Here is a 27,360-nt window from a genome sequence, read left to right on the forward strand (position 1 = left end):
TAGTTCTACAGGGAAGTGAAGGCGAGGATACCGTCCTACTCACAAAGGAGCCTTTTAAAATCCCGTCTGGAATTTGGCTCTGAATAAATGAAGTACCTTTTGCATTTTAACTACATCTGTGTTCTCTCTGGATTTTTTTTTTTTTAAGTAGGGTGTAAATCAGTGCTAAAATCAATGTGTTTTACTCATACTCACTTTGCATTGGCTAGCTAGAATACTTTTCAAATGACAACAGTCTCAGCTTATAATAAAGAGTCCATTGATGGAAATGGTAATAGGCTGGAGTGCTGCCTGCAATCATTTGAACATAGGAGGCACAACGCAAATACAACTTGCCTGTCTACAAGGAGGGAAGGAACGCCAACCCATGATGCCATCCTCATGTGTCTTGAACTGAAATTTTACCCTTTGGCACCAGGACCCAATCACATGAAGTACTTTGTGACACCAACTCCCACTGATTGCAGTTGGTACTGACGGTGCTCAACATCTCACATGACCAGGCCAAAAGCTGAACAAAACTGTACTGGAAACTCTAAAGTGGTAACTAAAGATACAGCACTGCCTATTGCCGGTATAGGCTTTACTGTTAATTAAACATATACAATAAACTCTGGAACTTTATAGTAACTAAAATGCACTCAGCCTTCCTGTGAAGCATCAAGCTACCCAAACACTGCCGGGGCAGCAAGGACCTGAGTCTGATATGACAAATCCTATATTCTACAGGATGGTGCTGATCATGTTCTATATCTGTTTGCATGAGCTGGAATGAAGGTGCCAAAGCAGAGTAGCTAGAACTTTCTATGTCAACAATTAACCATACCCATTGGCTCCTTGAAATGGAAGGAATTGGGATGAAGATGATTGATTAGAGAGAATAATTGATAACTATCAAAGCTCAGCTTCCTCCGGTTTGTATTCACATTTAAGAAATCCTGCATCTAGCAACTAGCAAACACAAAGATCAGTACTCAGCTCTAACTCCTGATAACATCAATGTCAATGACATGGGTTCTTCAAGGAGCAAAAGACTGCAAAGCATGTGAAGAACCGAATAGCTAACTCAACAGTTACATTTTTGTTTACATGAATGAGAATCCGATAAGTTAAAAGGAGTCTAATTAAATATCAATACTAAAACTAATTTTGCAAAACACAATTTTAGAAGCGGTAACACATGTTCCCCACTATACCAAAACCAGTATTGTCGTCTTCACCTCTATCACCCAGTCTGACAAATAATGAAACAAGAGTCAAAAATTAAACACAGAGCTCTTGTATGATGGTTTCTCCCAGATAACAGATATTTATTAGGAGAGTATAATTTTCAGAACCTTACTCATCCTTTGTGCTCCTTACTTACCCAAATCACCACTTCTGTTGCATTCCACATATTCTCCCAGTTTGCTTTTCGCTGAATCAAACTTGGTTCGGAAAGCCTTGACAAAGAAAGATTTACAATCGGTTTACAACCAGCTATGTGTCAAACCAGTAACAAATGAACAGAGGCTCTCTCCAGATTTCTGTTAGGAAAGCAATTTTAGTCAGTCTCCTGTCATGCAGGGCCTGATGCTGGTCTCCTGTGCCAAACCTGGTTCCAGGACTTTGTACAGAGACATGGATGGCATGCATGGGTAGCATTCTCCCCAGTTTCATCTGGAGGTAATATGTGGGGAACCCATGCGGCCAGGCTGTTGTTATAGTTTATGGGCCAGAGCAGAAGCAATTTCTTCTACTTACAGTTTTATGCTGATGGATCCATGCTGTGCATTGTGATGCACTGACTATCCCCATATCTAAGTCACAAAGCTCCTCTCCATAGTCTCATGTGGAAAGCCACTGAGGAGCACTGCTCTGTGCAGTGGGTTTGGGCTTCCTGCAGATTGACATCCCTGAGCAGTTAAAATACACTATTCATGTTGTTTTTTAGCCTTCAAGGCCTGTGGCAAAGACAGGACAGCCTTTGGCACATCAGTGAAATAACTGGCAGTGTGAGCATGTGGTCCAAGGAAACAGAGACAAATGATAACCAAACGTAATTTGTCAGAGTTCTGACATATAGAAAAAATGGTAAAAAATCATCTTCAAATACCATGAGAAGTACATTGCAAATTAATACTACATTAGAAAATAAGATTTTAAATGACTTATACTGACAAAAAAAAAGAAACTACACTAGATCTAAAGCATAGATGAGCAAAAGTCATCTTGAACTTGAAAAATTTTATTGTAAATACTTCTAAACCTGAGGGGCAACATCAGAGTTTACATGCAAGGTGGTATAAGTTACATGTCAATGAGTGGGTATAATTCGGGTTATTTGGCTCCAGGAGTCAAAATTGATGTAATCTACACATCAATGGCATGGAAGAATAACAAGAAGGACAAAGGGGTTAGGACTGGCTACCCCTTTTTCCAGATCTTCAGCATGTAAATTATGTTTGGACTCCCTTTTACCCAGTTACTGATACCACATTACACTTCACATCTGAATTTGGTCCCGAGTATGATTCAATTGTCCATGATAGCCTTTCAGAGCAGAAGCAAGAGCATAATATAACCTTTTTGCCAGCCCACACTCTATTGTACCATATATTACTTTTGCTACAGTATACAGGCTCACTCCTCACCTACTGAAATCAGTGGGAGTTTTGGGTTCAACGAGAACAGCATCAATTTATAATTATATTTTTATAGTTATGTATATAGATACCTAAAACAGCCATGTATAAATCATCTGGGTCAAATTCTCTGCTGGCATAAACTAGGACAGTTCCACTGAAATCACCAGCAGACAATTTGGCCTCAGGTGCCTACAGCCTGGTCTACCATAGAAGGCAAAGTCCTTTGTAAAAATACATTGCTACAGGAGATGATTTGACAGAATTTGCTAAACGCATTTCCCGTGGCATAACTTCAGTAGAAGTACTTTAGGAAGTCCCCTGTAAGTTGGAAGCAACACCTTCACTGTATACTGTATGCCCCAAGAACTTCAGGAGGTCTAGGTGACAGCCATACCATTGGGGCTACAGATAGGAAGGCAACCAAGTAAGCTCCCTAGGGGACTGGTGGATTTCCAATCAGGGTTTGTCTGAAGTTCCTGCCAACAGAACCAGCAGAGACACCCCATCTGCACATTTTCCCTTCCGCAGAGCCATGCAGCAGGGAGAAAGCGGGCAACTGGGCAAAAGAGGGAAAGCGCTCTGCAATGCTAGACTAGAATTTATATTCCCTGAGGATTTATTTCTTACATAGGCTGATTCCCGTCCCCTGCCAGGATGCCATTTATTGTCTCTTTCAGGGAAAAATGTCAATCAAACTCCCAGTCCAACCTTGCCAGGTTTGATCTTCCCCCGAGTTTATTCACAAGACACACCAGAGGCTTGCTATCTATTGTTTGAAATGTTACATATAGTTTGGTACGTAAAGTACTTTAGCTTGTAGAAATTCAAGGAAATTTTCTTCATGGTTATTGTGGGTTCTTCTACTTACAGTTAATGCTAAATACCTTACCTTGTAGACAAAACTGTTATTTGGATGGATCACAAAATACACATCTAACTTCCTCCCAGGATGTTCCTTTGCAAAGTTTAAAACTTCGTCAATCATAATAGCTGCCACTTCATCGTTTGGCAAATGTAATACTCCAGATCCAATTACTGGGAAAGAAATTGAAGGAAATGGATGCTCCTGAATCTTAAGCAAACATCTTGACATTGCAGTTTTTAGTACCTGCAGAAAAAAGGAGAGTTTTAGACTTTATTTTACTTTTTGACATGAAAAAGGGAAGTGAAAATCCTCTCTAACAGAACATCACCTTGCGTGAATCACTGCTGCTTTGTGATGACCATACTACATGGAGCACAGACTTGCAGGCCAGATTGTATCCTTTTGTCAATATGAATTTCTCACAAGATGGAGGAAGTTTTTGAGACTCAAACAGAAATTCCTGCTGAAGAGATGAGCCTGCTTTTTTCAGAATTGCTTTTGAAATGTTTCCTCTTGACAGATCATTCATGACCACAGAATTAACAATAACTGCAGTCTGGAAGAAAAGAACACAACCTCTCACTATATTTCACTTCAGGTAAATGCATATTCTACCTGCACTGCAGTCAGATCCCCACTTCAAATGTACCTGTGCAGCTGGTGGAGCTTTTTCTTATAAAAACTCCACCCATCCAGAAACTTCACCTTTCAAGGGACATCTATACTAAATGCTTCTTTCAATGTTGTGTAGAATACATAACAGCGCTGCCCCCACCACACATTAAATAACAGTGTAGCCAGTGAGGTAAGGCTTAGGCAGGTAAAGACACAGTTGAAGAGTGTGCTTATGTGTACAAGTACATCCCCTACACTCATTCTACTCACCCACACTGTGCCTCACCATCTACACTGATTTTTTTTTTTTTTAGCATTGTAGTGTCACTGCCTCCCTTCCGCTGGAGCCTTTTCCCAGTGCAAGGAAAGACACCAGCCGTCAGGCAGGGGAGATGGGGAAGGAAGCAGCAGAGAAAGGGTCCACTAGCTCCCCGCTGTTGGAGCCCTTCCCATCTGCATGGAAAGGCTCTGTCAGGGGGCCATTCCTAGAGCCTTTCCACTGCAGTGAAAGGCTCCGGCAGCAAGGAACTGCTGAAATTTTCCCCGTTTCCCTCTGCCAGAGCCTTTCACTGACATGAGTACCTACACACTGCAGCAAGCGGAGGATGCAGCAGGCTTTTCACTGTGGCATGTAGCCTACACAACACCGCCAGTGGTGTATATTGTAGATGTAGCCTTAAAGTAGTAAGCACTGCCGGCCACGCAAATAATCCTCACAATCTTGTATACTCAGGAGGAATTGCAAAATTATGGCTGCCTTCTGTGCAGGAGCACTATGAGAGGATGGAAATCCCTAAGCTTTCTCCTTCTGACCATCACATACTCCCTAGGGCTGCTGTAATTTGGAACTAAATTTGTGAAATGCAAAATTTTTGCTTATGGTATTTTGACCGCAGGAATAAAGAGTCTAACCTTAGCTTGATTGTTTAAGAGTAACTAAAAATATAAGGCTTTGGGCTACACCCATTCAATTGCTCAGAAGACATATAACTTTCTATAGTCAGCTGATAGAATTTCTCCGCTGTCAACCAAAGGTCTCAATTGGTGCCCTTTATTTCCGCATCTATAAAAACAAACTTCTTAAGGAGTCAAGATGTTTCTTTAACAAACAAGGTATGGAAAATTCTGTGCAATACGGTCTGTTTCAAACAAATGCTATCAGGTGATGCAGCTTCCGATATAATCACCCTTTCTGGTTTGCCCATAACTAGGATTGCTATGTTTTTTACCATGCTATAATAAATTAAATAGGTCTGTTTAAATCAAATACCAGTTAAAGATGATGTGTACACTGGTTTTAGAAAATATCTTCAGCTGTTGTAGTATATACTAAATGCACCAGAGTAGTGAGACTGAGGGCTGGTCTACACTAATGCTATAAGTCAATCTAAATTACACTAGTTCAGTTACTCAAGTTATGTAACTGAAATCAACTTAACTTATGTCAACTTACAGTGGTGTCTACACCCATTATGTCAATGGGAGATGCTTCACCAGACACGCCTAATCAACACTGCTGCATCAATCGCAGCAATGCCGATTTAGCCAGTAGTGTAGACATTTTCAGGAGCATTCGTCCCATTCCAGGGGAAAAAAAAAGAAAAAAAAAAAAGGCAGGACATGATAGGATCTAGGAGAGTAAACTTCTTGGGAATATATTAAAAAATGTTATTAAAATATTACATTAAAAAAAGTAAATGTTAACGTAAAGTCAATAACTTTAATCTATCTGGTGTTGTCTTCTATCCTCTCATAGCAGGGCTCACTCACAAAGAAAACTTTTCAAATTCAATAGCTATATTATAAGACGACACCTGGGTATATATTGTATTGGTCCACTGATTCTAATGTTGGGTGGCTAAAGACAAGAGGGCAAGATGCATATTTACTTGAACAATACAACATGCCCTCTAATCTCTTAGGATCCAATCCTGCAAGGTAAGTAAGGATGCAACTCCACGCTCAGTACTTCACAAGATCAGGGTCCCCAGGGTCCACTGTGAAGACTTACGTGCTGATCTTCAATTTGTCCTCTTATGATATGTAGGTGAAGACCATTGATTGTGACGGAATCTGGAAGCTGGTTTGCTGAAGCTGGCACAGTCTCCTGAAGTGAGTTGATGTCACTCCTCCCCAGCAACTTTTCACAGGCCCTTTTCATTGCTGCAACTGTGGGCTCATCAACGTTCACCAAGTGGATTTCTTTGACCCAGCCAAATAATGGAGCTAGCTCAACAAAATTCTTTATAGTCTGTACAATCACATGAGCACATAAATCTAGTGGGAAGCCAAAAATTCCTGAGCTCACTGCAGGGATAGCCACAGACTTTATATTATTCTCTGGAGCATTAACATACTGCAGGACATTTATAATGGCTACCTCAAGTGTTCGACAACATCTCTCATTTTCATATGCAGACCATCTTGGACCTACTGCGTGGATAATTTTCTTACAAGAAAGCCTGCCTCCACCTGTTACCGCTATCTGACCAGTGGAGAGTGTTCCATGGCGCTCAATATAACGTTTACTCTCTTGTTTAATTTCTGGCCCACCAGCTTTCACCAGGGCAAGAGCAAGGCCTCCAATATGGTACAGATGTTCATTGGCTGCATTCACCAAAGCATCAGCATTATGTCTTGTCATATCATCCATCCAAACAGATATCTCAATTCCTTCCTTCAGGGTTTTCCTGTATACTTCAAGGGGACATCTTATACTCTTAAGAAGAGATATACAACCAAACTTCTTCTCAATGAGGTCACGTAGACAGCTCTCTCGTCTTGTGAGGATTTCATAAACATCTTTACTGATGGGAATTGTTAAGCTTTCGTCCTCTGTATCCATGCTGGACACTAGATAATAAAACAATTCAGAGAAATGCAGTGATCCAATGTCAAACATTTTTAATGCACAGCATATTTTAAAACTTTCAATCATTATTTTTTAAATTGACTTGGGATGATAAGGGAAAATTACTTACTGATAATTTCTTTTGTCATAGTCTTCACTTCTCCCATTCTACCTCAGAGACACAGTAAGGACATACAGTTTTTGGCTCCCTTTACCAATAAAGCAAGGAAGCAAAGGCCTTATATAAGCCCCAGTCTGGCCCTATTCTTGATCATTCACTTGTCAACTGCCATAACTTTAACTCTCCTCCTACCCCAGCCAGGCCAATTCTTTGTGTCCTGAATCAATGTGCAGCCTGTATGGACTCTGTCCTATGGACCAGGTTTGTTCTAATCAAGTGCCTTTCCCTGACTTCCCAGAAGGAACTCTTCTTCCTTCATCTGTCCATGTGGACTTCCCTGTCTGGGTGGTCCCATCATCCCATTCTTCTTCCAGGCCTTCTCACCTTTCTTCCAATCCTTTATGCACCACCACTAGTGTCAATTTCAGGTGCATGGGGAGTCCATTTTGATTTTGAGGAACAGAAGAGGCTCCGCATCAATATTCTGGAGCTGCCAGATATCCACCTCATCCTACAAACCTGTGAACACTTGGTTTTCCAGTCCTATGTTCTCACCCAATAAGCTCACTCTTTAGTTCTGCAGCTCTTCACAGGCCCTCCCTTTGAACCCACAGAAGGCTCATTCTCCCTGCAAGTCTGAACTTTAAGCAGCACTGTAGAAAAAGAAAATGGGCCACCATCTTGTTTCACATAAATCGCCAAACAGCTGTCAGATCAAATTTTTTTTATCATAACCTCCCAGATAGAACTAGCAATGAAGAGCTGCAAAGGTCTTTATACCATTACCAATCCCCAGAGATATATACTCTTCTGTGTTGGTAGATTTCTATAGAACTACATACAGTAGGTATCTCATTAACTTGTTTGTGTAAATTCTTACAAGTTGCATGAGTTTACCACACTATTCAGCTGAGTTACAGTACCTATTTCTCTGCACAGTTAGAGTCTAAAAATAGACTGTTCTGCATCTCATTGTTAGAAAGTTGCACTGAATTTAAACGGCTTTCATCAAAACATCTTTTCTTTAGCACACCTGTACTGTACTTTTAAAGGTGTGAGGAAACCCCATAAAACTAACTAAACATAAAATTGACATCCTTGTCCAAGTCGTACATTTTGGTTTGCTTTCAACTAAACCATTTGCATGCTTTAAAGTTTACTTGTTTTAGTGGTAGTGAAATTTCAGTTCAAAGAAGAAGGGTATAAATTCATAAATTCTAATCTGCTCCATAATGTGAAAAGAAAGATGTTTACCTAAATAGTAATCCTCCTCAGGGATCTCTGGATTGGACGTCTGTGAAATAACACAAAAAGCAGAAAAATTTAACATATTATATTACACACACATATAAATATACTCTAGTGAGCATGTGCAAACTAAGATTTTTCAAAGGTTTATAATTTAGCCAAATGTGAACAGATTTTCACAAGGATGGCAAAAGGATAGAAGGCCACTTTCCTGCCAAATTTCAATTCCCTGCTCCAAAGCCTGGGAGAGCTACAGCTTTTCAAAGAAAAGGTCACTTGAATTTTCTTAACATTACAACAATAATCTTCTTAACATTCAATACACTAAAAGGCAACGTATTTTTCCCTAGCCTTGTTCTTGGCAATGGCTCAACATTTTGACTGACAAGACAGAAACAAAGAAATTGCACTGGGGTGAATTTGGCCCTGCAAGATTCATCCCAGTACATTCCCTAGCCATGCTGGTTGTTTTTCCCACGTGGGGCATGTTTCAGTTTGGGGGTAGATAACAGCTTCCTGAACTGGATAACGTAACCAAGAGAGAGTTAATTTGGTGTTCTGATCATTTATTTATGTTTTTTCCCTGCCTCGCCTCAGGAGATGGTAAGGAGCCTCCAAAGGCCATTTTCCAATATATCAGGAGTGCAGAGCACTTCTGTGAGATGGAGGGAAGCTTTCAGGGTGGGGTGGGGATGGGGCAGTAGGGAAGGAGAGGAGAGGTACTCCTCAGTCCTTTCTCCCTAATGACCACATAGCTGCATCAGGAGCTGTGCTAACCAGAAAACCCTGCTTGGGCCTGGCTTGAAACTTCTTCAATGATTTGAGCAGGGAAATCTCTGTGGGAATGGGTGGGGGATTATTCCTTGGAAAGGGCCAAAACAGTAGAGCCCAAATCCAAACAAAGGGGCTTCCGCACAACTCTGGACCTGAGCGTGTGTGGGGAGGGATATGAGGCAAAGTTTACAGCGCTCTCCCTGCCTGTATGTACAGGCCACTTTTGGCTGACAAATCTCCTCCCTTCTGCAGGCACCTGATTTATTTCCCTGACTGTCAAGCCAGGTTACACACTAAGACAGCACCACCTATTGGCTACAATTCTTCTTGTTTCTTTCAGTCTAAAGCAGTAATCCCTCCAATATCCTTCTTCCCTTAAATACCCTGACTCTGGCACTTTGCGCCCCACCCCCGAATACTTCTTTGACTCTCCTTTCTTCCTGGTCACTTACCAGCATCTTCATCATGTTCCCCATCTTCAAGCCCCTTCTCCTCCCCACCCCCACTGAGCCCTCTCCTCCCCTCCAGCTCCAGCACCCACCGATCTAACTGCCTTTCCTCAACAGACCTTTCCTAACTCCCCTGGAACCCTCCAGGCGGGTTGCCATGGTGCTCCTAGATGACTGTCAACAGGAGTCTCAGCCTGCAGGCTCAGCATCTTATTTTGCACATTAACCCTCAATCCCTCTGCAAGGTGGTAAATACTATCCTCGAAGGGAGGGGATATTACCCCTGTTCTGCAGCTAGGACAACACAGACTCAACAGATTCAAACCAAAATTTTCAAACCCAGGAGCCTCAGCAGGCTCCCAGATACCATGGAACTGGGCACAGTATAAGAAGATGGATAGATAAGGATTATAAATTGCCTGGTTAACCAGAGGGACTCGTGGGTGCTCAGTACCTCTGGTCATCTAGCCATTTGTGTTGGTACCTCACTTTAGGCACTCAGTTTTGAAAATGTTGGCCTCAGTCATTGGTCTAAGAGTAAAGAGAGAGTTAGTAGCTGATTTTGACTCAAGAGTTTCTGCCTCTCAGACCTGTGCCCAGACTCAGGGGTGACATATGTTGGGGGGAGGGGGCACAGGGTCACGCCTCCCCCATTTCTGCCAAGGTTTAAATTTGTATTTATTTTTTTTGCAGGGAGTGGATTCAAAATACACCCCCCCACACACACACTTTCAACAGTTATGCGTTGCCTCTGCCCGGACCACTAAATACATTGCTTCTGTGTATGACATACATGTTATAGTAGAGATCTGTAAGCAATCAAGGAACCAACTGAGATAAACACTATAGAACTCTTTGCATTCATGTCCAGGTGAGATTTTAGTACTTCTGCTACATGAAGAGTTCAGCAAGTCAAAGGCCATCATGTGCAGCTTTCAAAACTCCTTATCCTACAAAGCATATTCAGCAGGGAATCAGCGCCACAGGACAGTAAGGTGTTAAATTAGCACACCCATTACGAATATCTGTGCTAGTTAAAAGTCTGAGGCTTGATCCTTATTTTCTTATCACATCCTTGTTTCTCCTGACAATTTATATAGTAACATAAAGCTGGGTTTAACCAGCTGCTGTCATCACAATGACATTGCCCATTTGGAGTCTTAGGACTCAGTGGCTGCCTGTTGTAATGCAGTGAGTAAGACAGTATGTGTCGGGGAGGAGGAAGGACAGGTGATATGTTGCCCTCTACTAGCTAAGATGCTACCAGCAGTTTCACAGGTTCTCATTTAACTCAAGTGCTAGAGGGCTGTGTTTTTGGAGCTGAAGTCTATCTTTAGCAATATCAATAACTTACGCCAACTGTTCATTTTCTGAAGACCAAATGTCTTCATCTAGAAGAGCCACAATTTGGAGGGGTTCTGATCCAAATCCAGATGTTACTCCAGGCCCTAATTTCTTTCTTTAGAAAAAAACCCATTATTTATTTAAGAAGTTTTAACAAGTTTACTAAGTCTTGCCATGTAAACATCAGCAACAAAGCAACCATTACAACAGTTAGCTTTTGTTTAAAGAGACATACAGCAATATATAAACATCAAATCTTTCTATTTAACAGGGTGTTACCATATTACACAGTGAGCATCATTGCAATACTTCTGTCATTCCTAATTATTTTATTAAATTGAATTAAATTTCTATATGCACATATTTAACAGACCAGGTATGTCTATCAAATGCTAATATTAAAACAAAATGGATAGGTGGGCTGAGTTTTTTTGCAAGTGAATGTACTTTGTCTGAATACTGAATAAAAGGTGACCAAATATCTAAATATCTATCTATCCATCTTCTGTGTATTTTGTTGGGTACATAATTGGTGTGTTAATTTTTCCATAAAAACAACCTCCCATATTTTTGAACCATTCCTCAATGGTTGGGATATTTTATTTTTTTCCAGTGAGGGGCTACTTAATAGCCAAGCAGCTACTAATAGATGAGAGATTAATTCTTCATTTACTTTTGTGTGACCATTCCACTAGGAAACCCCAGGAGGATTACCAAAGGATCATTTGGTAATAAGTATCCAATAATTTGTGATATTTGATTGTGAACTGCAGCCCAATACTCTCTAATGACTGGACATGTCCACCATATATGCATAAAATCTCCTCTTTCACCACAATTTCTCCAACATTCATCCCTATTCAGTCTATACAGACGCTCCCTGACTTATACAAACCTGCACTTACAGAAAAAGTTCCGTAAGTTGCGTAAGCCTTTTTTTTTTTGGCGTAGTTGTCGGTTATACGTCTCTGACTTACGCAAAATTCGACTTACGCAAGGCGTTCCAGAACGGAACGCTTGCGTGAGTTGGGGAGCATCTGTATGCATATTTTCAACCTGACTGGTGTGAGGTAACACTGTAACACTGAGGATGCTAGTTCTCTTTTCCAGATCAAACCCCATTCCTCCGGGGTAACTTGTCTATCCAGAGCCTTTTCTCAGAGTGCTTCATATGGACAATTTTCTGTTAGGAAAGCTGTCTGCAAAGATTGATATAATTAGGGTTTTTTTTGTTTCCTAATTGACCAGAGGTCATCACTTCCATTAAAGTTAGCTTTCTGTATAAAACACATTTTCTAGAAAGATGAGAAACATAGTACCTGACTTGAAAGTATTGGTACCAGGGAAAGGCGGACCAATTAAAATTAGTTTTGATCTCTAAATAAAATTAGAAAAGTTTCTTTACTGAATAGTTATTCCTTATCATTTGTGCAAAAGGCTCCATAGCCAGTGCAAAAAGTAAAGGAGACAATGGACATCCCTGACTAATCCCTTAGCGTAATTCAAAAAGGGAGATTTAACCCCATTAACCGGCACCACTGCTTTTGGGCTGGTGTAAAGAGCAGTTATGCATTTAAGGAATTGGTGGCCAAAGTCCATATGTGCATACCTCCAGGCTTTTTCAATGGGATTTGTCATCAACATATTCAACTTCCCGCTAATATTAGTTAATTGTTGATATGTTTTTTTCTGAACCTGTATTTTTATGAATATCTTGTAACCTTTTTAGCTTCTGTTCTAGTTCTGTTTTTTCCTTGAGCTCTTTCATTCTTCAGTTGAGAGACTCTGCTAATCCACCAACACCTAAATACTGCTTTAACTGCCTCCAGGAGTCCGTATCATCTAATTGGAAATGTTGAACAATCCCATCTTTGCCCTTTTGGAAATGCAAAGCATGCAGGGGGGTGACATGGACAGAACTAATATAGAGTCAAAATTCTGCTAAATGGAAACTTCTGCAATTTGGTCTTTAAAGCTGCATTAAGGCTATGTTATTCTGTCCCCCTGCTGGTCTCCTCCAGGCCCTAATTTCTGTACTAGACAAAATCAAAACCCCAACTCCAAATGCTTCTAAATCTTGGGAAACTTTATTTCTAAAGGCAAAACAAAATGCTGTAGCTCATTAACAACAAAAGCACAATCAGCTACCATCACTGATGTAAGGCACAATGCCAAATCTCCTCTCATTTAAATCAGTTGTGTATCACTGGTGTTCTGTATTAGTGGAGTGACGCCTGATTTTCACAGATGTAAGAAGAGAATCAGCTCCTCAGATCATGGAGATCATCAAAGAACGCCTCAGGGCCAGGTTCATAGAAGCCCTTGAGGTGATATTAAATACAGGCAGTGTTGCTGATGTGCTGGCACACCAGGAGCAGTTATACAACCGTACATAGTAGCATAGGCACATTTACACAGTGAGATATATGCAGTCATATTTACCCAAATGATTTCAAGGATGCTCAGGAAAATGCATCTGCAAACATTTCAGTAAATACATCTACACACATCCAAGGTCCTGATCCCACAATGAGTTCTTCATGAGCAGAACCCTGCACCACTGACTTCACTGGGGATCCAAACAAGTGCAAAAGTCTGCCCCCATGAAGTTCACTGCAGGATCCGGGCCCAAAACTAGGGTTGTCCACCCTCCAGGATTGGCCTGGAGGCTCCAAGAATCATAGAATACCAGGGTTGGAAAAGGAGGTCATCTAGTCCAATCCCCTGCTCAAAGCAGGACTAATCCCCAGACAGATTTTTGCCCCAGCTCCCTAAATGGACCCTTCGAGGATTGAACTCACAACCCTGGGTTTAGCAGGCCAATGCTCAAACCACTGAGCTCTCTCGCCTGCATAATTAAAGATTATGTCATGTGATGAAAACTCCAGGAACACATCCAACCAAAATTGGCAACTCTAGCCCAAACATGTAAAATATACCAACACAAAAATATCAGGAACGTCACACTTTAAAAGCTCAGATGCATTTGTGATATATTATCTTAAAATAGCAAAACAATTCAATGCAAAACAATACTTGAATGCAATGTTATGGGTGAGAATTTAAATAGATACAGTTCAGGAAAGTGTCATGTGGTTCCCAGGTCAACCATAATTCAGCCTTAACAACTAAGCCAGACAACATGAAAATCATGCCAACTGTTCACGCCGCAAGGGAGCACCACCTACTGGCTTGTAAGAACCCCACCCGGGGCACCATTCTCTCCCAGCGCAATGGAGTCACTCTGATTTACATGGCGCGTTATCGAGACCAAAATCTGGCGCCACCAACCCAGACCTATGTGCGATTCAGCCCCTGGGGCCAAACTCTGCTCCCTCCCGTGTAGTCAGGACTACACCGGATTTGGCTCTCTCTGCACGCACAAGGCTTTGCTAGCAGGGGTTAGTTTGCTGCCCGGAAGGAAGCACCGTCCGGGCGCTAACAATGCACCTACCCGAGCCCAGGGCACCTGGGGCCGAGCCCAGCCCCGGGGCGAACTCCGCTGCCCCCCGCCTCAGCAGCGGCCAGAGGGGCCCCACCCCAACCCCACCCCGACTCCGCCACGTGTCCCGCTTGGCGGGGTGGCCCCGGTACCTGGCAGGCGGCGGGACTGAGCGCGGGGCGGCGGGACGCGGGGCGGGGAGTTTCTGTTGTTTGCAACCGACGCTCCGGACGCCGGGAATCGAAAGCGAAAGTTGGCAGCCGCCCGCGGCAGGCCCCGCGCGCTATGGCCGCCCTCCCAGCCCCGCTCCTGGTGCGGGTCTCCCCCGCGCCCCGGCCCCGGCCCGGCGACAGGCTGCAGCTCAAGCTGGAGAGCTACTTCCAGTCCGGCAAGCGCTCCGGGGGAGGCGAGTGCGAGGTGGAGCCGGGCCCCGAGCCGGACACCTACCTGGTGCGCTTCCACTCGGAGAAAGGTGAGGGGGTGGGGGGCCCGGCCCGGCCCGGCCCGGCCCCGGGTGCTGGCTGGCGCCTCGCTGAGGGGAGGCCATGGTCCCCTCCACTCTGGCTTCTCGGGGGGGCGGGGGTGCCAGCCGTGTGACCTGGGGGAGAGGGGGGGCGCCGCCATATGGCTCAACAGCATGTCAGTGCGTGCCAGCCCCAGAGGGGGCCGTAGGGTGTGTGCCAGCCATGCCCTGTGTGTGTGTGTGCACCGGCTGTGCCCCAGGAGTGTGGGGGGTGTAGCCCGGGAGTGCCAGCCGTGCCCTGGGGTGGCTCGCAGGATGTGCCAGCCGTACCCTGTGTGTGTGTGTGCGCCGGCTGGCTGTGCCCCAGGAGTGTGGGGGGTGTAGCCCGGGAGTGCCAGCCGTGCCCTGGGGTGGCTCGCAGGATGTGCCAGCTGTACCCTGTGCATGTGTGTGCGTCGGCCAGCTGTGCCCCAGGAGTGTGGGGGGTGTAGCCCAGGAGTGCTAGCCGTGCCCTGGGGGGAGGGGGCTCGCAGGATGTACCAGCTGTACCCTGTGTGTGTGTGTGCGCGTCGGCCGGCTGTGCCCCAGGAGTGTGGGGGGTGCAGCCCCGGAGTGCTAGCCATGCCCTGGAGGTGGGGGAACACGGGATGTGCCATCCGTGCCCCCAGAGATGCAGAGTGCCAGCCATGTCACTCAGCAGCATGGCAGCAGCACAGCAGTTGTGCCCCAGGGATATAGTGTGCCCGCTGCACAATGTGACGACATGCCAGCAGCATGTCACAGGTCAGCATGTCAACTGTGTCACTCAGCATGTCAGCAGTGTGTGCCACTCAAAGCATTTTGCCAGCTGCTACTCAGCAGGGGTGATGGATGGTATATCAGCTATGACGTTTAGCAGGGTGGTGATGTGCCAGCAGTAGCCACCTGTGGGCATGTGGATGGGAAGGTGGTATACCTGCTATGCCCCTATGCAGCACCCCAGCTGTGAACCTCTCTGTGTCAGGTATGCGAGCTGTGCCACATGCCAGCTGTGATACTCTGTGTAGAGCAAACTTTGGGTGATCCTGTGTCACCCACATCTTGCTCCTTAGTATAGGGGCATGGTCAGGGAGAAGGGAACATGGATGGGAACCTTGGTGGCCACTGACAACCAGCATAGATCTTGTCGAGATGCACAGATGAAAAGTGCTATATAACAGTTAGGGGGTGAACCCTAATTTGTGCTATGGACTGGGCCAGCACCTAATGGCCCCAGCACTGGGACAGTACAAAAGAGACTTGAACATGTCTCATTTCAAACCTTACAATTCACAGTATATATATTGTGTGAATTCCTTGAGGGTTGTTTTTCCTCTTCCTTCCCCCTTGTGTAATCATTCATAGGTGTGCAAAATGGGTGTAAAACCATACCAGATCAGAATGTTAGCCTTTTTCACTCATTTTGCACACGTGAAAATGACTACACAAGGGGCAAAGCAATGGAGAATCTGACTGTTTAGTGTTCATTGATACACCAGAATAAGCAGAAGTTCCCCCCTCCTCTCCCAATTTATTCCCATCTCACTATAGATAAGAACCGCGTGAAATCGCGTGAAGACCATGCCCTAGAAATTGATGGCAAAAGTCTGAAGATATTTATCCAGGCAGATTCAGAAGTAGAGGATCCTGGAGAAAGCCAGCCTACAGCACAATCCTCGGGCCGATCTAGCACTTCAGGTTTTTCACAAATTCAGAAGAAATCTGATAAGAAGCAGCTTGGTGAAAAACATGATGCCAGTTCATCTTCTAGAGCATTTACTGAAAAGGTATGTTTAATATGAAGTAGAAAAAATAATTCACCAGGCTCTCAAGGTCTCATGACTTACACCTGTACACCTCTGCTTCCATACACCAGTTGGAGAGAAAGAGCTCATTTCACCTTCTAGCCAGAATAGAAGAGTTGGAAATTGTTAGTATGCATTAGATTTATAAACTTCCTGGTCAGCAAGCACTGAGACATGTCTATACCCCTAATTAACATATTGACACAGAGTATGGCATGGTGACTTGTAATGCAGTGGTAGGGATTTGCAGTCATAATTACGTTTTGGCATGTGCGTGTCCTCTGAAATCCGGGGACATTTATATTTTTCAGAACCAATTTGTACACCTGGGTTGCTACTGAGGCACATACAGGAACCCTTTCAAAGGAACTAATAAGTACAATCAGATATTCTATTCCATATAGGTTCTTATACTACTCTTGTCATCGTAGAATCTAAGCATATTCCAGTACTACAATAAGTGTCAGGCACATCTATGACAAGTGGCTCATCCTCTCCAGAAGATAATTGTACATCTAATGTAGTGCTTTGTTTTGGTGGGGTTTTGGTTTTGGGTTGTTTGTTTACTTTTGAATGTACATACTGCTCTGTGCTTTTGATAGGGAAGGCCAGTCAAAGATGTGTGCCTTGCACTTGGAGTCATGAGGTTTGTGATGGTCCATAGTTCCTGTGGCATAATGAATAATACTAGCAAAGTACTGGGTCTCAATTTAAGAGAGAACTGTGGATGGCCTCTACATTGCCCCACTGAAGCTCACATTAGAAGATGGAATTTTTTTCACAGATTTCATTGGGAGCAGGATTGGTTCTCATGCATGTGTACACAGGGATATTAATGGCAATATATCAGTTGCATATAGTCTTCTTTGAACTCATGTATAGAGTGTTTATATACAGTAAAAACAAAATAATCTTGGCAAGCTGAGAACTAGGGTAGAAAGATTTTTTAATTAAATATTTGAAAGAACAAGCTGAGAATTTTAGGAAAGCTGCTAATGATCTCTGCTTGTTCTTTCATTTTCAGATTTTTCTCCATGTGTCTGCAACCTTGAATACTGACCTGTTCACTAAACAGCAAAGACAACAAGTGACCACTCTGTGCCCAAACTTAAAAATAGAAAAAAATTCTGGTGACCACGGCATCGAGAAAGTGACAGGAGACTATGCCGATATTGAAAAAGTGTATCACTATTTTGATGAACTCTGTATAAAAAATGACCAACACACTGATTTTTCACACTATGAAAGAAAGAATGATTTGGAAGATGTGAATGAGAATGGTTTGGATGAAGTGAACAATATTGAAGTTCCATCAGCTCTCTATGAATACTTTAACCATGTCTATGAAGAACAAATTAAAGAATTACAACAACATTTCAACGTAAAAATAAAAAGCAAAGAGCATGACAAGGGACTAACTTCAGTAAGCTTCATATCTGTTGGGAGTTCTGGATTAGTAGAGAGAGCTCAGCAGTCTTTTATCACTGATTTTCAGAAAGGAATATCAGATTTAAAACAAGAAAAAGTTTCTTTGACAAACAGTTCCCAGTTAAATGAAACACTACTGAAATTAAATACCAGGTTTAGGAGTCTTCTTGCCAAAAGTGAAGGAAATACAGTAATACTGCGTGGTCCAGCAAATGAGATTTTGGCTGCAAAAAAATTTCTTGAAGAAAAAAACGTGAACAGCCCACTTGAAAAACCTATGAAAATAACATCTGAAGCTTACACATATAGGAATGGAATTGAAGTTGATTCTGTTGGGCTTAAACTCTTGGAAACAATATTAAATAAAGAAATTGAAATGATAAATCAAGCATTTGATACCATAATGGAAAGCAAGGGCTCTCCACAGAGCCAGAAAGCATGCATCATATTTAAACCTAAGAACAAAGATTCAGATATGTCTGCACATGCTTACGAAAGCTTCATTAATGCATTTCAGAAGGCCTCAGCAATGATAACTGAAAAAGACCTCTGCTTGAAACTTTCAGGTGATCAGAAAAAACAGCTGAATATATACTTTAATAAACTACAAGTGGAAAACCCAAGCATAATACTTAAGAACAAGGAGGAGAAACTCAGTTTAAAAGGTTTACCAAATCTTCTGCATGCTGTGGAAAAGGACATCAGGAGCTTTCTTTACACTGAAGTCCCTGTAAAGATTAAAGAAGGGGCCCCTTTCACTTATGGTACCAGCTGTAGAGGTGCTACAGGAACTTCCCTGGATGCAGTTGATGACGGGAAAATGAGTAGGGTTCCTCCCAAAGAACAACCTAGACCAAAGGTAGCAGGAGGAGAAGAAGCCAAAGATGAGTGTGCCATTTGCATGGATAAAATCCATCAAAAAGAAGTACTGCAAAAGTGCAAACATGAATTTTGCAAAGCATGCATCCAAGAGGCAATGAAGTATAAGCCTACCTGTCCTGTCTGTAATACAGTCTATGGACTCATACAAGGAAATCAACCAGAGGGAACAATGTCTGTCTTAAGTTTTTCCTATTCAATCCCTGGCTATCATTGTGGGACTATTAAGATTGACTATCATATGCGAGGTGGGATTCAAACTGTAAGTATATTTGAAAGTGCATGAAAGCTGTTCAGTTAACAAAACTGAACTCGAATATAGAATCCAATATTTTTCCATTTTTATATCCTAAAGAGATTTTTTTTAATCCAGCAGATATTTATTCCAATATAATTTGTTAGGCTCTGGTACTCTGATTATACATTACAAATCTCAGTTTTCCTAATAGGTTCTCATATCGCATCACAATATATTATATTTCTTTACGGAATGCCATTAATATGCAGCACTAACACCCAATGCTGGGTCAGAGCTACAAGGGAAAAAAAATCAAATATTAATCAATACAAATGAAAGATAAAACCAAATGGCAGCCCTCACTGTTATACACAATGGGCCTGATTCTCCTGTTATGTAGATGTAAATCTGGAGTAACTCCATTGAAATCAGTGGAGTGATGCTGGTGTAAAACTGCTATGAAAGGAGAATCAGGCCCAACATTTGGCTACAGAAGTGCATAGTGCACCGGGGGGAGGAAATTATTTTAAGGGTTTTGGATTATGTTATGTGTTTGTACAGCACCTAGCACAATAGGACCCAGAAGACGCTTAGGTACTACTGCAGACCAAACAACACTTGCAATGACCTCAGTGAGAAAAGCAAATGGAGAGGAGGGAGAGAGAATTCCAGAGAGCTAGGAGAGCAAGAACATGATATTTAGGAATCAATGAATGAATGAATTGTGACAAGAAAATGTGAAAAACTGAATGAAGGGGATAGGCAGGGAGGAAAGGAGAGATGAGATGATCTAACAAAGAACAGTTCTGGTGAGGCTATTGAAAAGGAGGGTGAATTTCAGTGACACCCCAGATACAGAGCAAACCAGTGAAGAGGTAAAAGAGAGGATGTGTAAATAGAAAGGCAAAGTCAAAATTAGGCATGCAGTGTGATTTTTGAACAGACTGAAGGAGTTGGAGAATGGATTTGGGGAGATGGGAATATATAGCATTGCAGAAAATGAGGTGGCAGATTCGCTTTCACACATTGTTAGTATATCTATGGTATACATAAGGCCCTTTGTTTTGAGTATTTACTGATTTTCTCTGAAAAAATCTGGGGTTTTGGAAAAGTCCGTTTTCAGGCTTTACCAATTTTTCACCCAAACTTTGGCTTTTTTGGGACCCAGGAATTGTTCAAAGATGGGCAGGGAGCTGAGTCCCATCACCTAAGACTGCCCAACTACAGCAATAGGCTTACAGGGTGCTGAATGCTGCGTCCTATGAGTACTGGCCCCCCATCAGACTAGGGTGAGCAGATGTCCAGATTTTACAGGGACAGTCCCGATATTTGGGGCTTCTTTTAATATGGGCTCTTATTACCGCCCACCCCTTGTCCCGATTTTTCACACTTGCTATCTGGTCACCCTATATCAGACAGACACCCTCCTGACCCCAGTCCTTCAGCATGGTCCCTTCCATTTTCTCTAAAGGGTCGGGAGGGAGCTCTGTCTGGCAGGGGAGCCAGTACTCACAGGGCACAGCCTTCTGCTCCCCTCCTGGCCATGGCCCTTCAGCATGGCTCCCTCTGCTGGGGTCCTGGCAGCTGAAGCCGCCCAACCACTGCAGTGACAGGCCCATAGGGTGTGGAAAGCTTCCTCAACTGCTATATCACGAGGTCCCTGCTGCACCCTGTAAGTACTGGGCACTGCTCCCCACTTGCTCACTACATCCTAGTACTGGGTATCCTTCCACCCCTGTGAGTACCAAGCATCACTCTCCTGCCTGCTGCCCTTCGCTTTTGATTTTTACTGATTTCCCCTCCTGCCATATTTCTCCACATTTTTTTTAAATTGCAATAAACACTGGTAAATTCTCAAGAATTTTTTTTTAAAGAGACAAAAATGAAGGGCCTTGGGTATACAAACCATTTTCGTTGTATTCTTTACAAAACAGAAAAACCATCCAAACCCAGGCAGACCGTATTCTGGAACAAGTCGAACAGCATACTTACCTGACAACAAGGAAGGAAGAGAAATTTTGCAGCTGCTTAAAAGGGCCTTTGACCAAAGATTGATCTTCACTGTGGGGCAATCACGTACTTCTGGTGCAAATGATGTTATCACCTGGAATGATATTCACCATAAAACAAGCATGCATGGGGGACCTGAAATGTGAGTATTTTTAAGTGGTTTTAGTGCTTCCCAAAGATGCTAGATTGACAGCCCAGAGTCTTCTCTCTACTAAAGCATTTTGACATTGCCAGCACCATTGCAAGTTACTGGCATTTGCGTAAAACATCTTAGGTCACCCTCTCCACTGCCTTGCACATTGCACAGGCATAAATGACAAAACAAAGTGGGTTGCTGTAAGAATCCTGATTTGATACATTTTACACTCAGTTTGCAGGGGCGGCTCTAGACATTTTGCCACCCCAGGCACGGCAGGCAGGCTGCCTTCGGTGACTTGCCTGCGGAGGGTCTGCTGGTCCCGCGGCTTCAGCGGACCCTCCGCAGGTGTGCCTGCGGGAGGTCCACCAAAGCCGCGGGACCAGCGGACCCTCCGCAGGCAAGCCGCCAAAGGCAGCCTGCCTGCCGCCCTTGCAGCGACCGGCAGAGCGCCCCCAGTGGCTTGCCGCCCCAAGTTCCTGCTTGGAGCGCTGGTGCCTGGAGCCGCCCCGTCAGTTTGCAAAGGTGTAAATAACTACACAAGGTGCAAGGCAGTGGAGAAACAGGCCCCTTGTATCCACGCACAAAACTTCTTTCAGTAATGCACAGGCATTAACAACACCATTGCAATTGCACCTATTCTAGGTAAGGCTAAGCACCCTTACATACTCCACTTAGTCACTCTGTTGTTGCAGAGCCGGTGTGGTCAGGGAATGCAAGCACTGTAGATACAACAATGCAGTTATTCCTCCAAATACAATTCTACATTGAACCCTTTGTGACACTCACAGTTAATGGCACTGGCTCTGTCACCTGTCAAGCCACTCACATACTATCTCTATATATGGCAAAAGGCACCCAAGTAGCTACTCAGCTGATCTCTGCTCGCTGTAAAGTACCCTCCTTTCTTCAGAACAAAGCAGGTCTGAGAGCAGATGTGGTGGTACTCCACCTGTTTCAGCTTTACCCATCCCCGAAGAACCAACACCCCAGCTCCCACTTCAGCACATGTCCCAGATACAAAATGAAAAATACCATATTAACATTCTGTACAAACATGCACATTTGGTACAAAATTTGTTTTTAAATTATTTGTTTGTCCTATGAGGCCCCACGAGGACATAAATACCTACATAGTACCAAAACAGAATAATCAGTCAAATTAAAGAGTCAAATTACAAAATAATTGAATATGTAAATGAACCCAATCTTCTCACCTCCTAGATCAGTGGTTTTCAAACTGCAGGTTGCAACCCAGTACTGGGTCGCAGAGTGTAAGTCACTGGGTCACAGCGGCTCTGGTCAGCACCGCCGACCAGCCCATTAAAAGTCCCATCGGCAGTGCTGCCTGGCTAAGGCAGGCTAGTCCCTCTGTGTTCTGATATCGCGCTGCACCCTGGAAGCGGCCAGCAGCAGGTCTGGCTCCTTGGCAGGGGGGCCATGAGGCTCCATGCACTGCCCCTGCCCCGAGCCCCGGCTCCGCACTCCCATTGGCCAGGAGCTGAGGGCCACATGCCTCCACCTAGAAGCCAGACCTGCTGCTGGCCGCTTCCGGGGCACAGCATGGCTCACAGTGCCAGGACAGGCAGGAAGCCTGCCTTAGCACACCTGCTGCGTCGCTGACTGGGAGCTGCCCGAGGTAAGCCCCCACCCCAACCTTGCGCCCCATCCTCTGCCCCAGCCCTGAGCCCCCCCCCAAACCCAGAGCCCCTTCCTGCACCCCAAACCCTTCATCCCTGGCCCCTCCCCAGAGCCTGCACCCCCAGCCCAGAGCCCTGACCTCCTCCCACTCCCCAACCCCCTGCCTCAGCCCAGAGCCCCCTCCCACATCCTGAACCCCTCGTTTCCAGCCCCACCACACAGCCTTCACCCCTGTAACCCAACTCTCTGCCCCAGCCCTGAGTCCCTCCCACACCCCAAGCCCCTCATCCCCAGCTCCATTGGGTTGCGGGCATCAACAATTTTCTTCAACTGGGTCACCAGAAAAAAAGTTTGAAAACCACTGTCCTAGATGATCATTGCAAAATTGTCTGGATCTCCAAGCCCAGAGTCAGTCTAGCAGCACCTTGAGAGATCCTCTCCACCACTGTATCTGCAAGGGTGAGGGAGTAATAGGGTATAGGCCCTTCCTCTCATAGTGCATGTGTAGGTCTTTGGACAGGCCAGAACTATTAGAAGCATCCACTGGTGCAAACCCAAAATGTGAATAGGTGGCCATATACACTGTAGACCACAGACATTAATGCACCTGCTCTATGAAGCTGTGCTAGGAACTGTGGGATAGGTGCAACAATCTCTGTATCCTGCACTACTTGCAAGGAGTGCTGCTTGTGGATGCAGAGCACTGTGTGCACTCAAAACAGGATGGCTGGGGTAGATGCTATGCTCAGTTGCAGCTTGTATGAGAGAAGTCATTCTGTTGCAAGTTGCAGCAGTTCACTTCTCCGGTGTGGACAGAGCTTTGAAGACTTTTTCTATCCATAGACAATGGTACAACATAGATGGGATGTGCAAACATCCTCACACCCGCCTTCAAATGTATCCCACCTCTGACAAAAAGGTAATATTTCCTGAGGGTCTTTAGTCTTTGTGTTCTTGGCTTCTTTTCTGAGGTTGCCAACAATAGTTTCAGTTGTCACTGACAGTTTTGGTGGTAGGAGTGCTTGTCTACTATAGGTAGAACGACACTGCTAATGCGTTTTAGATGGTAATGATTCATGGTCCCTATAGACCTGACCTGAGCCATAGTGATACCAGTGACATATCAATGAACAGCTCTTTTATCTTTTTATGAGTCCTTTGAACCGTCCAGTCTTCAAGTTTTTAGTTTCATTCTGAAGTATAAAACGGCAGCCCATGGAAGTAATTTTTTTCACAGAGTGAGAGATCCTTCACTACAAAATGTGCAAATCAGGCTTTTTTTTTTTTTAAATTACAGCATCAGAGTTTTGTGTGTTGTTTAACAAGAAAACAAGTTACTGGAGCTCAGAAATTGTATGTACTATATACTGGGTTTAATGCAAGTATTTGTGTAACCCATAGTATTACAATGGTTAGCACTATATTAATAAACTTCTCTATACTATCAGGAGAAAATGGTAAACTATATTTCTGTATAAACTATCGAGGAGAAAAGATGTTCTTGTGATAAGGGATAAGACTAAAGAAAGAAGATGTGGGGCCAAACCTGGCTCCCAGTTTGGCCCTTTTGCACCAATTTGCTGTCGCAGGCCATAAAGCCGCCCTGCTGGCGCAAGGGAAGATTCCCCCTGCATTGAGGAATCCCTAGGTGCTGTAGAAGCCGGGTAATTGGCTGTACGCCACTGCCCTTTGCAACCCCAGGCATATAAGGGCCATGTCAGTGTGAGAGCCGTGCCAGACAAACTCACTAAAAATGAATGAAAGTAATAGTGTATCCCTGGCACAGGAAAACAGTAGAACAGAAATACTGCAGTTATTGAAATGCTTTGATATGGACACAATTATATTGTCATCAGAGGAACAACAGATAGTCAAGAAGGGTATACATAGTGGACAGTAACTGAAGTACATCCTCCTTCATCTGAGCTGTATAGACCCTACAAGGGAATGGACACTAAAGTGTTAAAAAGGAAGCCGTCATGTCCCCAGCTTCAGCCAATGGGAAGGCTAACAACAGCAAGGGTAAAATGCTGCAATCCAGAGAAACAGCCACTGTGAAGGAACTCCACAGGGTCAGACCAGAGCAAGCTGCCCAGAGAAACCATTTTACTGCCAGAGCAGAGCAGAGCAGATTACCAGGCAGGAGGTACCTGCAAGACCCCGAGAGAAGCAGCAGGAGATTTAAACAAAACAAGTTTCTGACTGTATCACTCAGGGTCCCTGGGCTGGGGCCCATAGGAGAGGGTAGGCCTGGGACCCCTACCCTACACTGATGGAGTGAAGACTGCCAAGACCTTTGACCAGAAGTAGAAACAACAACAGGAATATTGGACTTTCGCTTTGTGTTCTTGCTCTAACTGACTTTACTTTTGCCCTGTTGAAGAAGGAAGGGAAGGAACCTGTAAAGGGGGTTAGACGAGGCCTTGAGAGGAAGGCCAAACTCCTGGGATGATTGATCGAAAGCCCACTAAGGCGACCAGTAGAACTTTGGGTGGGGCCAGACTCTTTTTAGTCCTGGAAGGGCAGAGACTCAAGTAACCCAGCCAGTGGTCAGGAGTTATAGATGAAGACTGACGTGTATATAGGTTCAATCCCTGAACCAACTCAGGGAAATTGAGGCAGGGACAACCGCAGTTCCGTGTATTACAGGGCTGAGGTCATTGAACACCTCCTGCTTTCCCATAGCTTCTAGCACCTGAGTTCCTTCTCCCCTCCCCAGAAAACATTCAGCTTCCCAGAAAAGGTTTCAAAAAGTGTAATATGAATGGTTAAATATACACACATCAAGTTATGGTTCTGTTCTAAATCATTTGAAAAAAAGGTCAAAGGAATGATATAACTGCACTGTTAGTATACAACATGCTGTCAAATGCTGGTAGTTTTTTAATAAGGTATGTATTTATATGTCAAGATCCTGTAATTGAAATGTTTTATTGTAAACCATCTGAAATATTCATAAGGCAGATGGGGCATGTCCCCACCAGTTAGCATAAGAGCCCCACTCAGGACTGGCTTCAGCTTTTTTGCCACCCCAAGCGGCGAAGCGGGGAAAGAAAAAGTAAAAAAAGATAAAGCCGGTCGGTGGCTCAGCGGCAGCTCAATTGCGCCACTTCATTCTTCTGCAGCAATTCGGCAGCGGGTCCTTCACTCTCTCTCTTCCTCTTCAGCGGCACTTTGGCAGCTCAAAGAGGAAGAAAGGTACTAAGGGACTCGCCACCGAATTGCCGCTGAAGACCCAGACGTGCCGTCCCTTTACATTGGCCACACCAAGCACCTGCTTCCTTTGCCGGTGCCTGGCACCGGCCCTGGCCCCACTGCATCACTTAGAGCACCCCTAAGGATGCTCTAATTTGTACCAGGATTCACAGTGGTTCCTGGATGACCTGAGATCAAAAGAGAGGAAAGACAGCACTTTTGCAGCCTCATCTCATGCCACCCCCTCGTCTGCCTGAGTACTGTGCCTATTTTGAGACAATTAGGGCTTTATTTTCAGAGTTGCGGGAGCACCCACAGTTCCCATAGACTACAAGTGGAATTGTAAGTACACAGCAGGTCTGAAAATCCAGTTCGAGGTGTCAAATTGGCACCCAAAATGAATGGCTGCTTTTGAAAATTTTAGGAAATAGGTATATCTCCAATTAATTTTTTTTTAATATACTGAAAATGCACCTCCCTCCCCAATTGAGTTTATTTATCACTTTCTGTGCCTCACTTTTCTCATCTGTAAATTAGGGCCCGTTTGTTTCACAAGACTAATGTTTGTAAAAGTGCTTTGAGAGATTTTAATGGAAGGAGCTGTAGAATTGGGAAATATTGTTTCATTATCTAAGTGGTCCAAACAAGTCTTCTCTCTTTCCTCTAGGTTTGGTTATCCTGATCCTAATTATCTGAAGCGTGTTCGAGAAGAACTGAAAGCAAAAGGAATTGAATAAAGACATGTCAGCCAACTGCTTTTAAGCTGAATTCACTAAAAGATATAGTATTTACCTAAGTTTATCAGTTGATTACAGATGCGTAAAGTTTAGATGACTTCTTCCAAGCACAATATTGCTGTATTGTCCAAAACTCCCAATGAATCCAGAGGCCTGGCACCTCTGAAAATCAGGACATGGTTCTAAGTCTTTGATTGCATATACAACAAGCCTATAGGCATTGCATTTTAAATTGCTTTTAGCTTTTTATTTTATTTTGCTGGTAATCATAATGTATCTTCCAGTATGTGGATGAAGTACTCTCTGCTGATATGATTTGATTATTGTAGACATTTTACTTTACTGATGATATTTTACACTAACAAAATAATTGTTTTTTAAATTTACAGTTATAAAACATGTGTCTGATTTAGCTAATAATCATCAAGTGCACTAAGTAGTTTTCACAAAGTAAAAATGTGGTCTCTTTCAGTT

The 27,360-nt window shown here is 43.8% G+C and overlaps 2 protein-coding genes across 8 annotated transcripts in view; one reads left to right on the plus strand and one right to left on the minus strand.

The window, feature by feature from the left end:
- Positions 1 to 14,975, minus strand: part of PARP9 (poly(ADP-ribose) polymerase family member 9) — a 27,065-nt gene extending 12,090 nt beyond the window's left edge. For 2 of the 6 annotated variants that reach the window (XM_039494478.1, XM_039494477.1), the window contains exons 1-6: positions 14,784 to 14,975; positions 8,334 to 8,373; positions 6,119 to 6,960; positions 3,821 to 4,048; positions 3,517 to 3,735; positions 1,367 to 1,442 (exon numbers count right to left, since the gene is read on the minus strand). In XM_039494478.1, the coding sequence (XP_039350412.1) occupies positions 1,367 to 1,442; positions 3,517 to 3,735; positions 3,821 to 4,048; positions 6,119 to 6,960; positions 8,334 to 8,373; positions 14,784 to 14,975 (1,597 nt within the window). Of the gene's footprint in view, positions 1 to 1,366; positions 1,443 to 3,516; positions 3,736 to 3,820; positions 4,049 to 6,118; positions 6,961 to 8,333; positions 8,374 to 9,553; positions 9,631 to 10,904; positions 11,010 to 14,488; positions 14,527 to 14,783 lie in introns of those variants that run through there. The other 4 variants (XM_039494481.1, XM_039494479.1, XM_039494483.1 and 1 more) reach the window with 3 other exon arrangements.
- On the plus strand, positions 13,996 to 27,360 carry DTX3L (deltex E3 ubiquitin ligase 3L). 2 transcript variants are annotated; one of them, XM_039494490.1, is made up of 5 exons: positions 13,996 to 14,088; positions 16,369 to 16,604; positions 17,647 to 19,191; positions 21,102 to 21,319; positions 26,817 to 27,360. In XM_039494490.1, the coding sequence occupies exons 1-5, from the start codon at positions 14,037 to 14,039 to the stop codon at positions 26,884 to 26,886; spliced, it is 2,121 nt and encodes a 706-aa protein (XP_039350424.1). In that variant the 5' UTR covers positions 13,996 to 14,036; the 3' UTR covers positions 26,887 to 27,360. The 2 variants fall into 2 exon arrangements, with proteins under 2 accessions (XP_039350424.1, XP_039350422.1); XM_039494488.1 differs by lacking the exon at positions 13,996 to 14,088 and adding an exon at positions 14,596 to 14,808.

Source organism: Mauremys reevesii, linkage group 11 (assembly GCF_016161935.1).
Source record: "Mauremys reevesii isolate NIE-2019 linkage group 11, ASM1616193v1, whole genome shotgun sequence".
Classification (NCBI taxonomy): domain Eukaryota; kingdom Metazoa; phylum Chordata; order Testudines; family Geoemydidae; genus Mauremys; species Mauremys reevesii.